At 34.5% G+C, this 19,569-nt stretch overlaps 1 protein-coding gene across 1 annotated transcript; it reads left to right on the plus strand.

Moving 5' to 3' along the window:
- The first annotated feature begins 16,572 nt into the window (after positions 1-16,572).
- Positions 16,573-17,181, plus strand: LOC104648519 (uncharacterized). Its single transcript, XM_010325845.1, has 2 exons — positions 16,573-16,833; positions 16,900-17,181. Exons 1-2 carry the CDS (start codon positions 16,573-16,575, stop codon positions 17,179-17,181), a joined length of 543 nt encoding a protein of 180 aa, XP_010324147.1.
- Positions 17,182-19,569: the final 2,388 nt, after the last annotated feature.

Genomic DNA, 19,569 nt, shown 5'->3' on the forward strand with positions numbered 1-19,569 from the left:
TCATGTTGTCCCGTACTGAGCCCTACTTATGTATCCGTTTTACTTTTATGGAGTGCAGTGGGTGTACCAACAACTTCGACTCGCCTTCAGCTCTAGCTAGTCTCAAGCATATCAGGTTCCATAAGTTCTAGATTGGTTTAAGAGAAAAGGGTCAAAAATACCCCTTAACTTTAGTTTATTAGTTTATTATACCGCTACCATTAAAACGAAATTTATTTTATCCCTACCTTTACTAATTTCATAATTCATAGCCCTCAATTAATGGAAACCCACAAATTGAGTAAAATTAACCCAAATTTTCAAAAATAACCCATTTTCCATTTCAAACTCAATGCTCTGAGCGGTATAACCGATTTCTCCTTTTACCCATTCTCTAAAATTAACCAAATCATCCTTGAAGCCATGTAATCAGTTCAAAACAAACGCCAATTTCCTCTCTTCCTCCCCCAATACAACCATTATGTGGTATCTCCTCTTGCTTCTGCCATTGTGAGAAAAGAGTCACATATATTCAACCAATTTGTATTGCCAGCCAACGAGCGACCAATGAAGGCTAGAAAAATAGGCACTTTGTAACTTATTTTTTCTCCTCTCCTTTATAAACAATTTGATATATGGATTAGTATGTCGCTTTCCTTCAACATCTTCATTAGGACGCCTCCCCCCGGTGGTGTTTCTTTTGGAACCTTATGAGAGACTGAAGCTTCTCCCAATGGTTGCAGCAAGAGAAAATACCACTTTATGGAGGTATTGAGGGAGGAAGAGAAGAAATTGGTGTTTTTATGAACTAGTTGACATGGCTTCAATGGTTGATTCTTGTTAATTTGAAAGAATGGGGAAAAGGATGATTGGTTATACGAGTCGGAGCATTGGGCTTGAAATGGAAATCTCTTATTTTTTAAACTTCAAGTTAATTTGATTGAATTTTAGAATTTCCGTTAATTGAGGGGTATAAATAACAAAATTATTAACGATAGGGGTAAAAATAACTTCGTTTTAGCGGTAAGGGTATATTCAACTAATAAACTAAATAAGGGATATTTTTTACCCTTTCCCTTGTGTTAATAAGTTAAAAATATATAATGTGGCTTAGTTGGTTAATATAGTGTTACAATTAAGTAAAAACAAAACTAATTACACTTAAAAAGTTGTTAAGTTCTTTAAAGAAGTTAAAATATATAATGTGGTTTAGTTGGTGATATAGTGTTGGAATTAAGTTAAAATTAAACTAATTAGATATAAAAAGTTGTTAAGTTCTTTAAATAAGTTAAAATATATAATGTGATTTATTTGGTGAATATAGTGTTTGAATTTAATTACAACAAAACTAATTAGACTTAAAACAATTTTAAGTTCCTCAAATAAGTTAAAATATAAAATGTTGTTTAGTTGGTGAATATAGTGTTGAATTAAGTTAAAGTTAAACTAAATAAACATAGATAGTTGTTGAGTTTTTTTAATAAGTTAAAATATATAATGTGGTTAATTTGCTGAAAATAGTGTTTGAATTGAGTGTAAACTAAACTAATTAGACTTAAAAAGTTGTTAAGTTCTTGAAATAAGTGAAAATATATGATGTGGTTTAGTTGGTGAATATAGTGTTGGAATTAAGTTAAAATTAAACTAATTAGACTATAAAACTTGTTAAATTCTTTAAATAAGTTTAAATATATAATGTTGTTTAGTTTGTTAATATAGTGTTAGAATTAAGTTAAAACTGAATTAATTACACTTAAAGAGTTGGTAAGTTTTTTCAAGTATGTTAAACTATATAATTTGGTTTAGTTGGTGAATATAGTGTTAGAATTAAGTTAAAACTAAACTAATTAGACTTAAAAAGTTGTTATGTTCATCAAATAAGTTAAAACATATAATGTAGTTTAGTTGGTGTATATAGTGTTGAAATTAAGTTAAAACTAAACTGATTAGACTTAAAAAGCAGTTCAATTCTTCAAATAAGTTACAATATAAAATGTGATTTTGCTGGTGAATATATTGTTGGATTTAAGTGAAAACTAACTAGTTATAATTAAAAAGTTATTAAATTCTTCAAATAAGTTAAATATATAATGTGGTTTAGTTCGTGATATACTTTTGAAATTAAGTAAAAACTTAACTTATTGTACTCAAAAAGTTGTTAAATTCTTTAAATAGGTTAAAATATATTATGTGGTTTAGTTGGTGAATATAATGTAGAAATTAAGTTAAAACTAAACTAATTACACTTAAATAATTATTAAGTTATTCAAATATATTAAAATATATATTGTGATTTAGGTTATGAATATAGTGTTGGAATTAACTAAAAACTAAATTAGTTAAGTTTAAAAAGTTTTTAAGTTCTTCAAATAACTTAAATATATAATGTGGTTTAGTTGGTGAATAGTGTTGGAATTAAGTAAAAACTAAACCGATTAGATTCTTCAAATTTGTTAAAGTATATAATGTGGTTTAGTTGGTGAATATACTTGTGGAATTAAGTTAAACTAACTAATTAGACTTAAAAAGTTATTAAGTTCTTCAAATAATTTAAAATATATAATGTGGTTTAGTTGATGAATATAGTGTTGGAATTAAGTAAAACTAAATTAGTTAGACTTAACTAAACTAATTAGACTTAAAAAGTTATTAAATTCTTGAAATAAGTTTAAATCTAATGTGGTTTAGTTGGTGAATATAGTAAAGGAATTAAGTTAAAACTAAACTAGTTAGACTTATAAATTTGTTAAGTTATTCAAATATATTAAAATATATAATGTGGTTTAGTTGGTGAATATAGTGTTGGAACTAATTAAAAACTAAATTAGTTAGATTTGAAAAGTTGTTATGTTTTTCAAATAAGGTAAAATGTATAATGTGGTTTAGTTGGTGAATATAGTGTTGGAATTAAGTAAAAACTAAACTAATTAGACTTAAAAATTTATGAAATTCTTCAAATATGTTAATATATATAATGTGGTTTAGTTGGTGAATATAGTGTTGAAATTACGTTAAAGAAAAACTAATTAAACTGAAAAAGTTGTTAAATTATTCAAATAAGTTTAAAATATATAATATGGTTTAGTTGGTGAATATAGTGTTGGAATGAAGTTAAACTAAACTAATTAGACTTAAAAAGTTGTAAAGTTATTTTAATAAGTTAAGATATACAATGTGATTTATTTGGTGAATATAGTGTTGGAATTAAGTTAAAACTAAACTAATTATACTTAAAAATATTTTTAAGTTCTTCAAATTAGTTAAAATATGCAATGTGGTTTTGTAATGACTTTCAAGGTCATTATTGGAAATTTTCACAAAATTGTCATTTTTACCCTTTTCGATAGTTGGTTGAGTCAATTTTGATCAGTTCGTGAAGTTGGATTGAAAATTTTAGAGAAAAGACATAAAGTGAAACCTGAAGTTGTCTCGAATTTTCAAAAAGAAACTTAAACTATGCAAACGCCCTATTGCCCCCCTAAACAATCCTGAACAAACATTATTCCATCATTTTTTGTCCACCTGGCATCGAGAGTTTATGCATTCTTTTAAAGAGAGTAACAAACTAAAAAATGAATACAATTTTATATTTGCAATTATTTTGCTATAAAATATATTTTTTTGTTTTTCGTATTGTTTTAACTTTTTCTTTTTATCAATTTTTGTTTTCTTTCTTCCTTTTTCTTCAAAAATTAATTATCATTTTCATAGTAACTTTTCACTTTCAATATCATTTTTTATCACAACTCCACCTCCTCTTTTTATACTACGATTAGCTTAACTCTCTTCTACTTTAAAATTATAGCTAAATATTTTATTACATTTCAAAAAATTTGATAACCCACTAGATTTCAAGATGATTAGTAGGTATTATTTATTTTTTAAAATCTAAATTTCACTTAAATTTTTTCAATTTTGGCGAATTTTAATTCTTACAAAATTATCATTTCTAGTTTTGAAGTTATATCAAATGACATAAATTAATTGATGATACCATCAAATTCTTAATTTTCTTTAAAAAGAAAATTAGTTTTGTTATCAATATCACAAATACTAGAAAATAGTATAATTTTAAAAGAAAGAAATTTGACCGAAGAAGAAGAAGAAGAAGGAGGAAAATAAAATGGAGGGGCTCAACTTGACATAGTGGTGGGGTGAGGTGAGGCTAGGTGGTGAAGAAGAAGAATAAGAAAAAAAGAGAATGAAGGGAGGGGTAACTTGAAAGTTGGGGTGAAGGATAAAGAATTTTAAGTGAAATTAATATAAAAGCAATAAAATTAAAATAACTAAAACTAAGTGAGAGAAACTTAAAATTATATATATATATATATATATATATATATATATATATATATATATATATATTTCATGTCACACAATGATTGGTGTGTGATAACCACTTGCTATTTAAAATCTGGTATTGATTAAAAAATGATGTAATAATATATTATCGGAATTGTTTTTTTTTTTGGAGGGGAGGGGGGGTAATAGGACGCCCGCATAGTTAAAGTGTCTTTTCTAAAATTTGGGATAACTTCAGGTGTCACTTTATGTATATATATATATATATATATATATATATATATATATATATATATATATATATATATATATATATATATATATTTCATGTCACACAATGATTGGTGTGTGATAACCACTTGCTATTTAAAATCTGGTATTGATTAAAAAATGATGTAATAATATATTATTGGAATTATTATTTTTTTGGGGAGGGGGGGTAAAAGGACGCCCGCATAGTTAAAGTGTCTTTTCTAAAATTTGGGATAACTTCAGGTGTCACTTTATGCCTTTTCTCAAAATTTTAAACTATTGAATAAATACGATTATTTAATTGACAGACATGAGTAAACAAGTTATTTATTTAATAGGTGGTACTTGGTCAGCCCATGTTAAAATAAGTTATTTAGGTTTATTACTTTTAGTATATAACTATTTTTAGAAAAAAAAATAAAGAAAGGGAGGAAGAAATACTTTCGGTGCAAAGCGGCAGCCGAATTTATGGACTGATTTCTACTGCACATCCAAGTAAAATTTCTTATGCCTTAAATCTTCTTAATACATATTATATTATTGTCAATTAGGATGCTGTGTGTTACTGGAGGATTTAAGATTTATGACGTTATAAACTAAGAAGAAATGGGTTTGTAATGATGTTGTTACCAGTATATCACCTTTGTGGTTTGGAAAATTGGTGGGGACAAAGTTATACAATATTTCAATTATTATAATCATCTCACATTACAAAGTTATACAATATTTCAATTGTTACCACTATATCACCTTTGTGGTTGTATCTTTGTTTCATGCGATTTTCACCACTGGTTTCGTAACCAGTGGTTTCCACATTTAGTAATTCTTATTTTACAATCACACTTTAAATTAAGTTTTTTTATGTATTGAGATATATCATTAAATATTAGGTGTATGGTATCATATGAATACATTATATTGGTAATATTGGAAAATTTTGAACTTAACCCTAGACTTAAAAGTTGGAGAATTTTTTTTTAAAGAGAGTTGGCATGTTAATTGAAAATCGACTTCAAGATTTAGGAACTTAATTTTAGTTTCGGATGACTTTGGGGTCTAAGCTAGACATATGATAATGTGAGTGTTGTTAGTTTCATAATCTTATTGTGGTTAAATATTTATTTGAATAGATTGAATTTATTTGGAGACTCAATGAAAGGGCCAGACTCGAGTCTCAAATTAATTGTTAAGTGTTTGAAATTCATGTATTTCCTTGTGGTATGTGTTAAGAGTAATGAGACTTGGTGAAAGGTTGACTTGTCCACCTTGATTAATTCTAATAATGAAACGGGATAAAGCATATGGGCATTAGCTGATATATTATTGACTTGATTTATTACGTGTGAGTTTTGTCACGCCCTGAGCTACCCCCGAGAAGGGGACGCGGAACCTAGGACCACAGGTGATCCCAAGCTAACTCTGCTGGCATGATCAGGAGCATACTAAAGATACTAAACTGATATGGAAGCTAAATCATAATTAAATCTGAAAAGATTGGGAATATCGTATTCTATAACTGAGATATTTGAAAACAATGAGTTTAATACAAAGAAAATATTAACTCAATACTAAGTTGAATCTAACTATGTTTAAAATAAGCCTCTTAGCTGTAGTAGAAATACTGGGACAAGCCCTCAGCTAAATCTACCAAAAAATGAAATTAAATGACTAAAAACTGCAATGACACTCATTACTGTTGTCCTCGGAGAATAAGGACTCACCACTAATATGCTTAATTTGAGATCGAAAAATGATCTATGTGTGATCTGGATGCTGAGAACCTGAACCTACATCACGTGAAGATGTAGCGCACGTATGCGTCAGTACTTGAAAGGTACTGAACATGTAAGATAGAGTAAAGCTGAAATAAATTATAAGTGAACAACCATAAAAGCGAATATAATAATCTGACATGATAAACTGAATTCTTAGCTAACTGGATGCAACGACCAATTTATTACATGCTAAAACATAATACTGAATATACTGATAAATAGTCAATGCAGAGAGTCTAACTCATCTGTGGGAGCTATAAAAACTGATAATAAAATGACATGAACTAAATGTGGAGTCCGATGTATACGCCCCATCGAGAGGACCTAATATACCCTGCCAAAAGTATAAAGGCGTGTTGGTATGATCACTAAACTGATTGCCTACAGAGAGGACATGCAACCTACATGGCTAGTAGTTCTGGGACTAAGTGGGTACGCTGAACCTTAGTCCAACTCGGTATTATGCTACGCCCAATGAATTTTTTAAATTAACTTATTATATCTGAATTTTTGTAAATACTGGATAGCTCGAAAATGAACATGCAAACAGACAATGCAACAATTAATCTGGTAATTATGCATTTATAATTGGAATATGTATATCTGAAATGTCTGAAATATCCGACCTAGCATGTATAATTCAAGAAGTAAAGAAATACATAGTTAGGGTTGTTAAATTCATGCAATAAACCGAATAAGAACATTATAATCTTATTTGGAACATAAAACTAATAAATTCAGAAAGCCCTATTGAAGTTCTAGAACATACTAGTTAAATTCCATATAATTGGTGTTTAAATCCAAGGAAAAATACTTATGTTTTGGGGCTGGAAATGCTAGAAATTATTGTGTTCTTGAACTATGGTTCTTGAGTTTTTTTCTTCTCTTGATTTTAGTTTTCTAAGTTTTGATTTAATGATTTGACTTACATATGTTTTAGTTATATTTCTAGGTTTAAGCTGACTAAAATCTGATAATTTAGGGTCAAAACGACGTATTTTAAGGTTTAAGTAAAGTGGGAAAGGTAAAAAAAGACTCCTGAGAAAGTCGTTGTCGGACCAAACAACGACCAAGACTGACAGTCCGCCATCTGACCAACGCTCCGTCATTACGTCTGTCGATTGGGCCTGTTCTACATACTTTTACTAAAATGACCATAACTTTTTACTCAGAGGTTTGATTTTATCAAGGTTGGTGTCTAGGGAAAGATAATTCAATTATCTAATTTTGAGTAGTTCATGGAACACCTACTTCAATTTTTTTTAAGAGTTTTGACCTTTTGAAGTTTACCTAACTGCATTTCCCCTTAGTGCCTGTAAATTTTCCACCTACGGGTCCGTATGTCCACCTACCGACCGTGGTTGTAATCAGTAGATCTTGTAAGAGAGTGGGTGAATGGGAGTATCGATCGACAGTCATGAACTACTGGCCGTCGTATTACCTACGGACAGTAGGTCCGTCCGTCAATCAAGACTTAGCAAATTTTTTCCCGGCTTAGTTTTTGGGAGTCTCTGATCCCATCAACGGTTGTGTAGGAAGGACCAAGGGTCAGGCTACGGTCCGTCGATAGTCTCTTCTGTTGCACCTACATATTTTCTTAAAAATAATTTTTTTTTCTATTTTAGCTATGGGGTGTTACATTATCCCCCCACCCTGGGAACATTCGTCCTTGAATGAAGACTAATTTACCTTAAATAGAGGGAAAGAGTTGCAAACCCCACTACTAAACACGGAGAACTGTGTTTCTGACTGAATTGAGATCCGAGTACATGCAAATACGCTGAAAAATGCAAGTACAAACTGAGGGAACAAGATTCTAAGATTGAATTTACCCATTAATGACTAGATACTGAAAAGGAACTAGTACCTCAAGCTGGAGTGGAATTTGAAGGAAAGAGGTGATGATATTTGGCTTTCATGGATGCTTCTGCTTTCCAAGTAGCTCCCTCTACGGACTGGCTCCTCCACAAAACCCTGACTGAAGCGACTTCTTTGTTTCTTAATCTTGTGACCTGACGGTCAAGAATCTCAACTGGTACATCCTCATAAGAAAGACTATCTTTCACCGCCACACTCTCAAATGGATCTATATAGGCTGGATTACCACACACTTTTTCAAGAGTGGGATGTGGAAGGCCGGATGCACTGCTGCTAATTCTGCTGGTAACTCTAACTCATATGCCACCTTGCCAACCTTTTCATGATGTTGTAAGGGTCTACATATCTAGGACTGAGCTTCCCTTATTTTCCAAATCTTATCACCCCTTTCATAGGTGAGACTTTCAAAAAAACCCAATCATCAACTTGGAACTCTAGTTTCCTCAATGAGTTGCACTTTCTCCATAGAATAAAGGACTGAACCTGGTCCTATCGAAGCTGCTTCACCTACTTCAAACCAACCAACAAAAGATCTACATCTACACCCATATAAAGCCTCATAAGGGGCCACTTGAATGCTCAAATGATAGCTATTGTTGTAGGCGAACTCAACAAGAGGAAGGTGATTAACCCAACTACCTTTGAAATCGATCATATAAGCTCTCAACATATCCTCTAAGGTCCGAATGGTATGCTCTGCCTGCCCATCCGTCTGTGGATGAAATGTTTTACTAAGGTTAACTTGAGTATCATGACCAATCTAAAATGACCTCCAAAAATGATAGGTAAACTGAGGAGCTCTATTTGAGATAATAGACAAAGGAACCCCATGCAACCGCATAATTTTATTAATGTAAAGCTTGGCATAGTCCTCTGCGGAATCTGTAATCTTGACCGCCAAAAAGCGAGAAGACTTAGTCATCCTACCAACTATCACCCAGATTGAGTCATGCTGTCTGCAAGCACAGAGTAATCCTGTGATGAAGTCCATATTAATCACATCCCACTTCAAAGTAGTAATATCGATCTCTTGAGTCATGCCTCCAGATTTCTGATGTTCTACCTTGACATACTGGCAATTGGGGCACTTACCCATAAAATTTGCTATATCCTCTTCATGCAATTTCACCAATAGACTTCTCGTAGATCGCGGTACATCTTAGTGGCACCGGGATGATTACAATACCTAGATTTATGGACTTCTTCAAGAATATGATGTCTCAACTCGCCCACATCAGGAACACACAATCCACCCTGTTAACGAAGTACACCATCTCCCCCTTGGGAGAAAACCTCCACTTTCTAATAATGGACTGCACCCTTTTATTCAAGAAAGATTGGTTCACTTTCTTGTTTTTACTTAGCTTACTAACAAAAACGATTCTGCCCCATTTTGAACTGTTACACTGCTTTATGATATGCTCATAACGCGAACTCCCAAGCGAGCAAGCCTGTGAACATCCTTCACTAGCTCCCTCCTTTCTTCATCAACATGGTTACACTACTCATAGATAATCTAATAAGAGTATTGTCTACTACATTCGCCTTACCAATTTGATAATGCACACTCATATCATAATCCGTAAGGAAATAAAGTCATTTTTTTTGCAAAGATTCAACTTTTTTTGGGTGAACACATACTAAAAGCTTTTATGATCGGTGAACACATCTACATGGACACCATCCAAGTAGTATCTCCATATCTTGAGTGAAAACACTACTGCTGCAAAGTCGAGGTTATGAGTTGGATAGTTTTTTCCATGTGCCTTAAGCTGCCTAGAGGCATAAGCTATCACCTTACCTCATTGCATCAAGACACAACCTAGGCGAACTCTTGATGCATCACAATAGATCACATAACCATCTGAACCCTCTAGTAGATTCAAGAAAGGAGTTGTAGTTAATCTAGTTTTCAATTATGCAAAGCTTTTCTCAAAATAATCTGAATATTGGAACTTGACCGTGTTCTGAATCAACCTAGTCAATGCTGAAACTATGGATGAAAATCCTTCGACAAAATTTTTCTAATAACCCGCTAGACCTAAGAAACTTTTGATATTTGCAGCAGAGGTAGGTTTGGGCCACTGTTTCACTGCTTATATATTTTGTGAACCACTTGGATTCCTTTGATTGATACAATGTGACCAAGAAAAGCAACAAATTGCAACCAGAATTCTCATTTACTAAACATAGAAAATAATTGGCGATAGTTGAGAGTTTGTAAAACAATTCTCAAATGACTCGCATGTTCTTTCTCATTCCTAAAGTTAATGAGGATATCATCAATGAAGATGATAACTAACAAGTCCAAGTACTGTTTGAATCCATTAAAGCTGCACGAGCATTGGTTATTCCAAACGGTATAACTACAAATTCATAATGACCATACCAAATTCTCAAGGATATTTCTGGAATGTCAGTATATCTGCCTCTAAACTGATGATAACCCGATCTCAGGTCTATCTTTGAGAAGTGACTAGCACCCTGAAGTTGGTCAAACAAGTCATCAATCCTGGGGATGGCATACTTATTATCGATTGTGACCCTGTTCAACTATCTATAGTCAATGCACATACTAAGAGAACCATCTTTCTTCTTTACGAACAACACTCGTGCACCCTATGATGAAATACTAGTTCTGATGAAGCACTTATATAGAAGGTCTTTCAAATTCTCTTTCAATTCCTTAAGCTCTGTTGGGGCCATTCTGTATGGAGGAAATGAAATAGGTTGTATATTTGGAAGGAGATAAATTCCAAAGTCAATTTTTCTTTTGAGAGGGACTCCGCGAAGATCTTCTTGAAACACTTCTGGAAATTCACATACTACTGGAACTGACTCAAGAGTTGGGGTTTCAAGGCTAGAATCCTTAGCCCGAACTAGATGATAGAGATAACCCTTAGATATCATCTTTTTAGCATTAAGGTAAGAAATAAATCGACTCATAAGCGCTAATCTACTACCCTTCTATTCTAAGATTGGTTCATTTGAAAACTGAAAACAAAGAATCCCTATTCTATAATCGACTGAGTCATAACATTATTGTAACCAATCCATGCCTAGAATGACATCGAATTCTACTATTTCTAACTCTACTAGATACGATGAGGTGACTTTCAGAGAGACTGTGACAGGGCAATTCTGTATAGTCGTCTAGCTATAATTGGGTCACCGACTGGAATAGAGACTGACAAAGTTTCAAAGAGAGTTTCTGGACTAAAACTGAATTGGACTACTATATTGAGTTACAAAAGACAAAGTCACGTCGGTTGTCTTTCCACTAAGTGAACCATATGTGAGTCACATCCTTGTGTTAGTATGATGCCAATCTCACCTATCACTACCACTTACTGACATCGCACCAAATATTTTCTTGACCTTATCAATGAACTTCTGTGGGTCCTTACCAACTTGCAAACCTAAAAACATAGGCGGATTCATCCTAACAAAATCACATACTTTGGCTGCCACTATTCGGTCATTTTTATTAGTAGGAACTAGAACCTACTAATTGTTCTGGTTGGTCATACTCTGAGCCAAAATCTGAATTGGAGTTCTGAAACACTTCATTTGAACTTCCTTACCTTGTACTAGAGGAACTGTGTTAGCATTGCGTGAATTAGCATTCCATGCCTAAGCTTTACAAGAAGGCATGATCTTAAGCGCACAACTTCAAGTAAGAATGGAATTTGATCATACCTTACGCACAATAAGTGTAACAAGAAAATGAAGTTTTTCCTAAAACACTTCATAGCCTCTCTCTTATTAGAAGTGGTGCACTTCACACCAATGAAAAGGACTCTACTTAGTGCAGCTTTTCAGATATCCTAGGACACTTAAACCTAGTGCTTTGATACCAAGTTTTATCATGCCCCGAGCTACCCTGAGACGCGGACACGGAACCTAGGACCACAAGTGATCCCAAGCTAACCTTGTTGACATGATCATGAGCATACTAAATATAATAAACTAATGCCAAATCAAAATCATAATTAATAATAAAAGCTGGGGAATACCCATATTCTATAACTAAGATATTTGAAAACAATGAGTTTAATACAAAGGAAATATTAGCTTAATACTAAGCTGAATCTAAATATGAATGAAATAAGCCTCTAAACTGGACTAGAAATACTGGGACAAGCCCCTTGTAACAACACTAAAAGTGGCATTGCTAAATAATGCTTAATGTGTGCAGAATTCCTACAATTAGATTGGGTTCACATGGATTGATGCGCGTAGAACCCAACTTCTGAACCCTTGTATAACAAAATACAACTAACTTGGGGAGTTAGTGGAGCTAGTAAAGGTTGGGTCCATCCATGTGGGTTTCCCGAATAAGAAGATTTAACTGAACGAGTCTTTACCGAATTTAAAAAGGCGAAATCTTAAGTTTTGAGGATATTGGGGTAGAATGGTATTTTTCAAAGATAAGGGTAGTATTGTAATTATCCTAAATATGTAATAAATTATTTAGTTAATAAGGTGGAGGGGTACTTTAGGGAGAGAGGGCCAAAAATTTTCCTTTGAGGTGAAGTCTTTCTCCACCCGGGTTTGAACCGTGGTGGAAGCAATGATTTAAATTGTTTTTATTTAAATTGGTAATTGATTTAATTTGTTAATATTTATTAATTGATTTAAAATAAAAGGGAAATCAGATTTTACCATTTAACTAAATCTAATTTGACTAACTCCTAAACTAATCTCCTAATCCTAAGAAAAGTCTCCTTACTCTCATCTATCTCAACACACGATCATTCTCTCTTTTCTCATTCACGTTCTCTCTACCTAAACGACTAAAAGAACAGAAAAACTACTAAAGTCCTGAAATTTAAAGAACTTAAAAGAAAAATATACACAAACAAATTTATCAAAAATGTTTGGAAAAAAGGGAAGGTGTTCCATCGAATTTGATGTTGAGCTTTCGGTTTGGAAGTGTGTTTGGAGGAGTTCTTTAGGAAGAAAGTCATTGTTTAAACGTCAAAAAGGTATGGGTTCTCTTCTCTCTTTGTCCCTTTCGCAAGAGACCCCTAAGGTTCAGACGAATTTATTCCGAAAACTAGGGTTGTTCCTCGTTGCATGTCCATTTCACTAGCTTTCATCGAACAATGTATTGTATTTTCGTGATGATTATATTTATGTGTGTATGTTTGAAATTATGTGAATATTGAGCATGTTTTCCGAAAATAAGTGAAAAATGATGTTTGTGCAATGTGTAGCCCCGATATACACTATTGGATTCAATTTCGAAAAATTGCATGTTTGTGGTTGTATTTCATGTGCACAAACTTGCTTAATCGTGATGTTCATAAGTGATGGAAAAATGATGATTTAAGTGCAAAATAATAGTCAAATGAATCCATGAAATTTCACCTAAAGAACTAACTAAAAACTACTTGAAATGTCTAAAAATTTAATGTGAAAGAGGTGAGAATCTAGGCTGCAAAAATTTCTAGCATCTTGTTGATGAGTTTTGGCAAAGCTAAGGGGATTATCATTCTATGTAAAAATGAATTAAAATATGTGAGGCCAGTGCGAATCGAACCCGTGACCTCACCATGTTAAAAATCATTGAAATAATTTGAGAAAAAGTGAATGTGAAATGTGGAATCTGAAAATGAAATAAAAATAATAATACATGAGAAAAGTGGGAATCGAACCCACAACCTCTCAATTAGATTTAAGGAGGAATAAAAAATAAAAATAAAAGGTTAATGCATTTGGGAATCGAACCGACGACCTCTAGGCAGAACCAAGGAAAATTAAGGAGAACAAAATTAAAGTGGGGATGTGGGGGTTTGAACCCACACCCCCTCGGCCAAAAGGAGAGAAATTAAAGAGAAGGAAATAAAAATAAATTGAGGTTTTTGGGGTTCGATCCCACATCCTCTGAGTCCCAATGAGCAAAATTTAAAGAGAGAAATTTTGGGGGAAAATAAAATGGAGGCGTTGGGGCTCGATCTTGGACCCCGAGTTGTGTGGATTAAACTAAAATTAATGAAAATGTAAGTGTTGTCCAAGGGATTTGAAATTGGGGTCCATTGCCCGAATTCCATATTGATACATATGTCATACGTGAATATATGTTCAAATAATACTGCCTACATAGATCGAAATCAATGATCTTAACATACATATAAGATACATAAGTCTTGTACCACGTAATTTTAGGAAGATATGAATCACTGAAACGAACTATAAATGAATCCTCATGGCTTGTATGTATAGACCCATAGGTCTAGCATACGTTTAAAAGTAAGTGAACCTAAGATGTTTGTAATGAAATGATGAAACCCTAGAAGGGTTAAGTAAGTGTGTTAAACACACTAAATGTCCAAGTGCATTGGCATATGATGAAATGAACATTCACGTAATAACGGGTGAGTAATTATAAAGAGCAAATGTGTTAAAGTTAATGAATGTGGTGACAACATGATAAGAGACTGATGTAAAATATGAGAGCAATCTCAAATGAGCCTAAGTGAATGTTATCAAAACGTACTCACCTATGAGAGTGTCAAGTTAATGAAGAGATGAGTCTCTATGAACACTCTAATGAAATTATTGAGAATAATATACTTAATACTAATTATGAGATAAGAAATTATAAATTGATGTATGATGTCCTCATACTAGAAGCCAACTTTCATGACGTATGAGTATAATCTAATGGAACTTTATACTGAGCACAGATATACTAGCTATGATACATGATACCTCTCTTAGGAATGGCGGAGGTTCACGTAACTCTAATGAGATGAGACTGTCCGGCTTGTCGGGTATGGGTCTTCTTATATCTCATAGTCTTGGAACCTATACAACCAATATAGGGATCTGGCGGGGTTCGATTCCCATGTACGCTAGCATGTTTTGGGTCACTTTGGCCGGTGATTCCACTTATTTTAGGTGTGGGGGAGACACTGGGTTTGAGGATGCTTATATGATCTATGTCGGTTAAAGTTGAAGTTCCCCATGAATGAATGAGGCTAGCCTCAAATGATGTACACAATAGAAATGAATGATACCAAAGGTGTTCGGATAGGATAATCAAGAGTTGAGTTAGAACTAAGTAATGAAACTAGGTAATTCTTGATCATTCCATAGCAAACCTGATGATAGTCTTAAACTACATCCTAGGTAAAGTTGAGGTCTCACACTAACCTATGAATGAAATAAAGTGAAGTACGTATGATGCAATGAAGCAGACTCTGTATTTTCTAATTAAGGCTCCCTAGTTGAGGTCCAATATGTTGAGCCCTCATTTTAGGAAAGTCTTAATGTCAAGACCATCATTTCAAGGTCTCATGGCATACAAGTGGACGTTTCTACTATCCGGACGTGGAGCTTTAATCCGGACATGGTAGACACTCATGATTCGAGAATGTCTACTATTATTATCTAGCTTAGATGTAAGCTATAGCTAGTGGAGCATGTTAGACAAGTATTTTTCCCACTTTTGTTCATAATTTGTATTGGTGCCGTTTTGGAAAAAATACGTTTAATAAAACTATTGAACTAATTCTTCCATTTGATTATCTCTTTATTAGATTATTGATTTGCAAACGCCTATGATGTTAAGTAGTATATCTACATGTATGTTAAGAAACAAAAAATTTCAAATTTTTCGCAAAAAATAACCAAGATGAAGTAATGAAGACATATGCAGGCTTATCTGCAACCTCTAAGAGGTCTACGATCCAAGTCTCTTCTGGGGTCTAGATTTCGGAAATGACAAAGTTGGTATCAGAGCTTTAGGTTAAAATACGAGGATAATAAGTTCACATCAACCACATCGACTAGTTTCTATGTCATGGTAGTGAAGTGCACCACTATCCTGAATTACAGACTGGATGATGTGTTTGAAAAATTCCCTTTTTTTATATTAGTGTGCCTTTCCTAATGTATGATATTCTTGGTGTTATGAGCGTGTATAACATCAATCCTTGTTGTTTTCTGAGAATGAATACTAGGAGAATAATTGGTCAAAGGAGAGGATGAGCAGCTGGTGGGGGCAATCAGATTACACCCCAGGCTCCAGCTGAAGTAGTGGCTATGCCGGTTAACCCTGCTGGGTTGACTGGTTGAGGTGCGGGCATCTCTGGTCCAGATGGCACAGGCTTTCACTATTCAGGACCAGGACATCACCGTCCAGGTCAATCAGCAGAATGTTTAAAGGGAAGACCCACCGGTTCGTAGCATGGCTGAAAGGCTACGAGACTTCACGTGGATGAATCTTCCTATTTTCACAGGGTCCAAGACTTCAGAACAGCCTTAGGATTTGGTGGATGAGGTGCATAAGATTTTGGTGGCTATGGGGGCCACAAATATTGAGAAAGTAGAGTCAGCTTCCTTTTAACATAAGGATGTTGCACTGCCTTGGTGCAACATGTGGCAATATAGCCAAGTTTTGGGCGGAGTTTCGATCATTTTGGAGTTGGTTCAGACAGCCTTCCATGAGAGATTCTTTCCTAGAGAGATGAGGAAGGCCAAGGTTGAGGAGTTTATCAACCTTAAGAAGGGATCCATTGCAGTCAGGGAGTATTCCCCGAAGTTTGTTAAACTGTCCAGGTATGCTACATCCATTGTATCTAACAATAAGGATGATATGAGTAGGTTCCAAACAAGAACCAATGGAGATTTGGAGGAGGTGTGTCGGTCTACGATTCTCCACGATAACTTGGACCTCTCTAGGTTGATAGTGCATGTCTAGCAGGTAGAGGACAGCCGTAAGAAGAGAGGATTTCGTGATGCTAGGAGGCCTAAGCCTCAAAATCATGCAGGTCCTAGTAATGAAGGCAACAGAAATAATTTTTGCATCCGTGAACAGCCCAAATTCAAAAAAGGGCAACAAAGTTCAGGGAACTGTAACTTTCAAAAGAGTACAACACCTAGAGAAGGCGTAGCCGAGCACAAGAAGGGCAATGGAGGTGATATGCATCGTCCCAGTAAGAACTGTACTAAGTGTGTCTGTGCTCACAGTGGAGAGTGCAAATAGGGAACTACTACCGGTTTAAGCTGCGATAAGAGCGGACATATGGTAAAGGACTTCCCACAGAACAGGGTTCATGCTGGAAGTAATACTCACCCTACGCCTAATCCACATGATGCAACAACATTTGAGCCTCCTAAGAGAAATTGGTTTTACGCCCTTAAGGGTAGGAAGGAGCAAGAGAAGTCCGCGGATGTGATCTTAAGTATGATGCAAGTATTCTCTACTTCTGTTTATGCTTTACTTGATCCAGAGTCTAAGTTTTCCATTGTAACACCTTTGCTTGCTCTCACTTCTGAGATATTTCCTGAAGTTCTACATGATCCTATCTTGGTTAGTACACCTTTAAGAGAAAATGTATGAACTAATAGAGTATACAAGGATTGCCCAATAGTTTTTTGTGGTAAGACTATGTGTGCAGACTTGGTTGAGTTACCCATGCATGTTTTTATGTTATTCTTGGTATGGACTAGCTTCATAGTTTTTATGCTTGCATGGATTGTCATAGTAGGGTTGTGAGAGTTCGTTTCCCTAATGAAGAAGAGCTACTCTAGGAGGGGTATAACTCAAGTCGTCCTAATCCCTTGATTTCTAACCGTAAGGCCAATAAAATGATGTCCAAAGGGTTATTGTGTCATCTTGTGAGTGTTAACGATTTAGATCATTACATTCCTTCCATAGAATCAGTGCCCGTAGTGAATGAGTTCCAAGATGTATTTCTTGATGATTTTACTGGAGTTCCTCTCCCTCGAAAGATTGACTTTGGTATCGACTTAGAACCCGATACGAAACAATATCAATTCCGCTGAACAAAATGGCTCTAGCTGAACTCAAAGAGTTGAAGCTGCAGTTAAAAGATCACACTGATAAGGGTTTCATTTAGCCGAGAATATCCCCTTGGGGCACTACAGTGTTGTTTGTGAAAAAGAAAGATGGAACCCTTAGAATGTGTATCAATTATCGTCAGCTCAACAAAGTCACTATCAAGAATAAAAATATTCACTTCCCAGAATAGACGACTTGTTCAACCAACTCCAAGGGTCTAGTTTCTTTTCGAAGATTGATATTCGTTCAGGTTACCATCAGCTTAGGGTTGAGGTAGAGATATCCCAAAGACAACCATTCATACCCGTTATGGTCACTATGAGTTTCTAGTTATGTTATTTAGTCTCATGAATGCAGCTGCTACATTTATGGATCTCATGAATAGGGTCTTCCATGAATACCTTGACACTTTCGTCATAGTATTAATTGATGACATTCTCATCTACTCTAAGACCAAGGAAGAGCATGAACAACATTTAAGACTAACCTTGCAGGTACTTAGACAACATCAGTTGTATGCCAAATTCAGTAAGTGTAAATTTTTGCTTAGATTAGTGACCTTTCTTGGTCATGTTGTGTCCGACAAAGGTGTAGAGGTAGATCCTAAGAAGACTGAAGTTGTTAAGAACTATCCAAAACTTCTTACTCCCATAGATATTCGTAGGTTCTTGGGATTGGCTGGTTATTATCGTAGGTTCGTGGAGGATTTTTCTTCCATTGTTGCCTCACTAACAGCTTTGACTAAGAAGAAGGCCATGTTTGAATGGACGGATACTTGGAAAAGAGTTTCCAGGAGCTCAAGGATAGACTCACTTCTGCCCCAGTCTTTACTTTACCTAAGTGTGGTGAGAATTACACTATTTATTGTGATGCATCTAGGATTGGTTTAGGTTGTGTTGTTATGCAGCGTGATAAGGTGATAACTTATGCGTCCAGATAGCTTAAGGTTCATGAAAAAAATTATCCCAGTCATGACCTGGAGTTGGAACCTGTGGTGTTTGCACTAAAATTGTGGAGGCACTACTTGTATGTAGTGTATGTGGATTTGTTCACATACCATAAAAGTCTCCAGTAAGTGTTCACACATAGGGAGTTGAATCTACGTCAGCAGAGGTGGTTGGAGCTGTTGAAGGACTATGTCTTTAATGTCCACTACCATCAAGGTAAGACTAATGTTGTAGATGATTCCTTGAGTAGGAAAAGCATGGGAAGTACAACCCACGTTTAGGATGAGAAGAAGGAGTTAGTGAAAGATATACACATACTGGATAGACTGGGTGTGCGGTTAGTTTACTCTACTAGTGGTGGTGTTTCGATTCATCCTAGTTAAGAATCATCCTTAGTAGTTGACGTCAAGGAGGGTCAGCATCTTGATCCTGTGTTGATGGAGCTGAATGACACTATATTAGTTAAGATGAATGAGTCTTTTACTTTGGGAGATGACGGCATGACACTATATTAGTTAAGATGAATGAGTCTATTACTTTGGGAGATGACGGCATACTTAGGTACCGAAACATACTTGTGTACCAAATATTGATGATTTGCGGACCATGATCATTGCAGAGG

The sequence above is a fragment of the Solanum lycopersicum genome, chromosome 7 (assembly GCF_036512215.1).
Source record: "Solanum lycopersicum chromosome 7, SLM_r2.1".
Lineage (NCBI taxonomy): Eukaryota > Viridiplantae > Streptophyta > Magnoliopsida > Solanales > Solanaceae > Solanum > Solanum lycopersicum.

What these genes read in the sequence shown, in the direction of transcription:
- LOC104648519 (XM_010325845.1), top strand. Translation starts at nt 16,573, where the DNA reads ATGTGGCAATATAGCCAAGTTTTGGGCGGAGTTTCGATCATTTTGGAG. An exon ending in CCAATGGAGATTTGGAGGAG is followed by an intron (nt 16,834 to 16,899) that starts GTGTGTCGGTCT and finishes CATGTCTAGCAG; the next exon opens with GTAGAGGACAGCCGTAAGAA.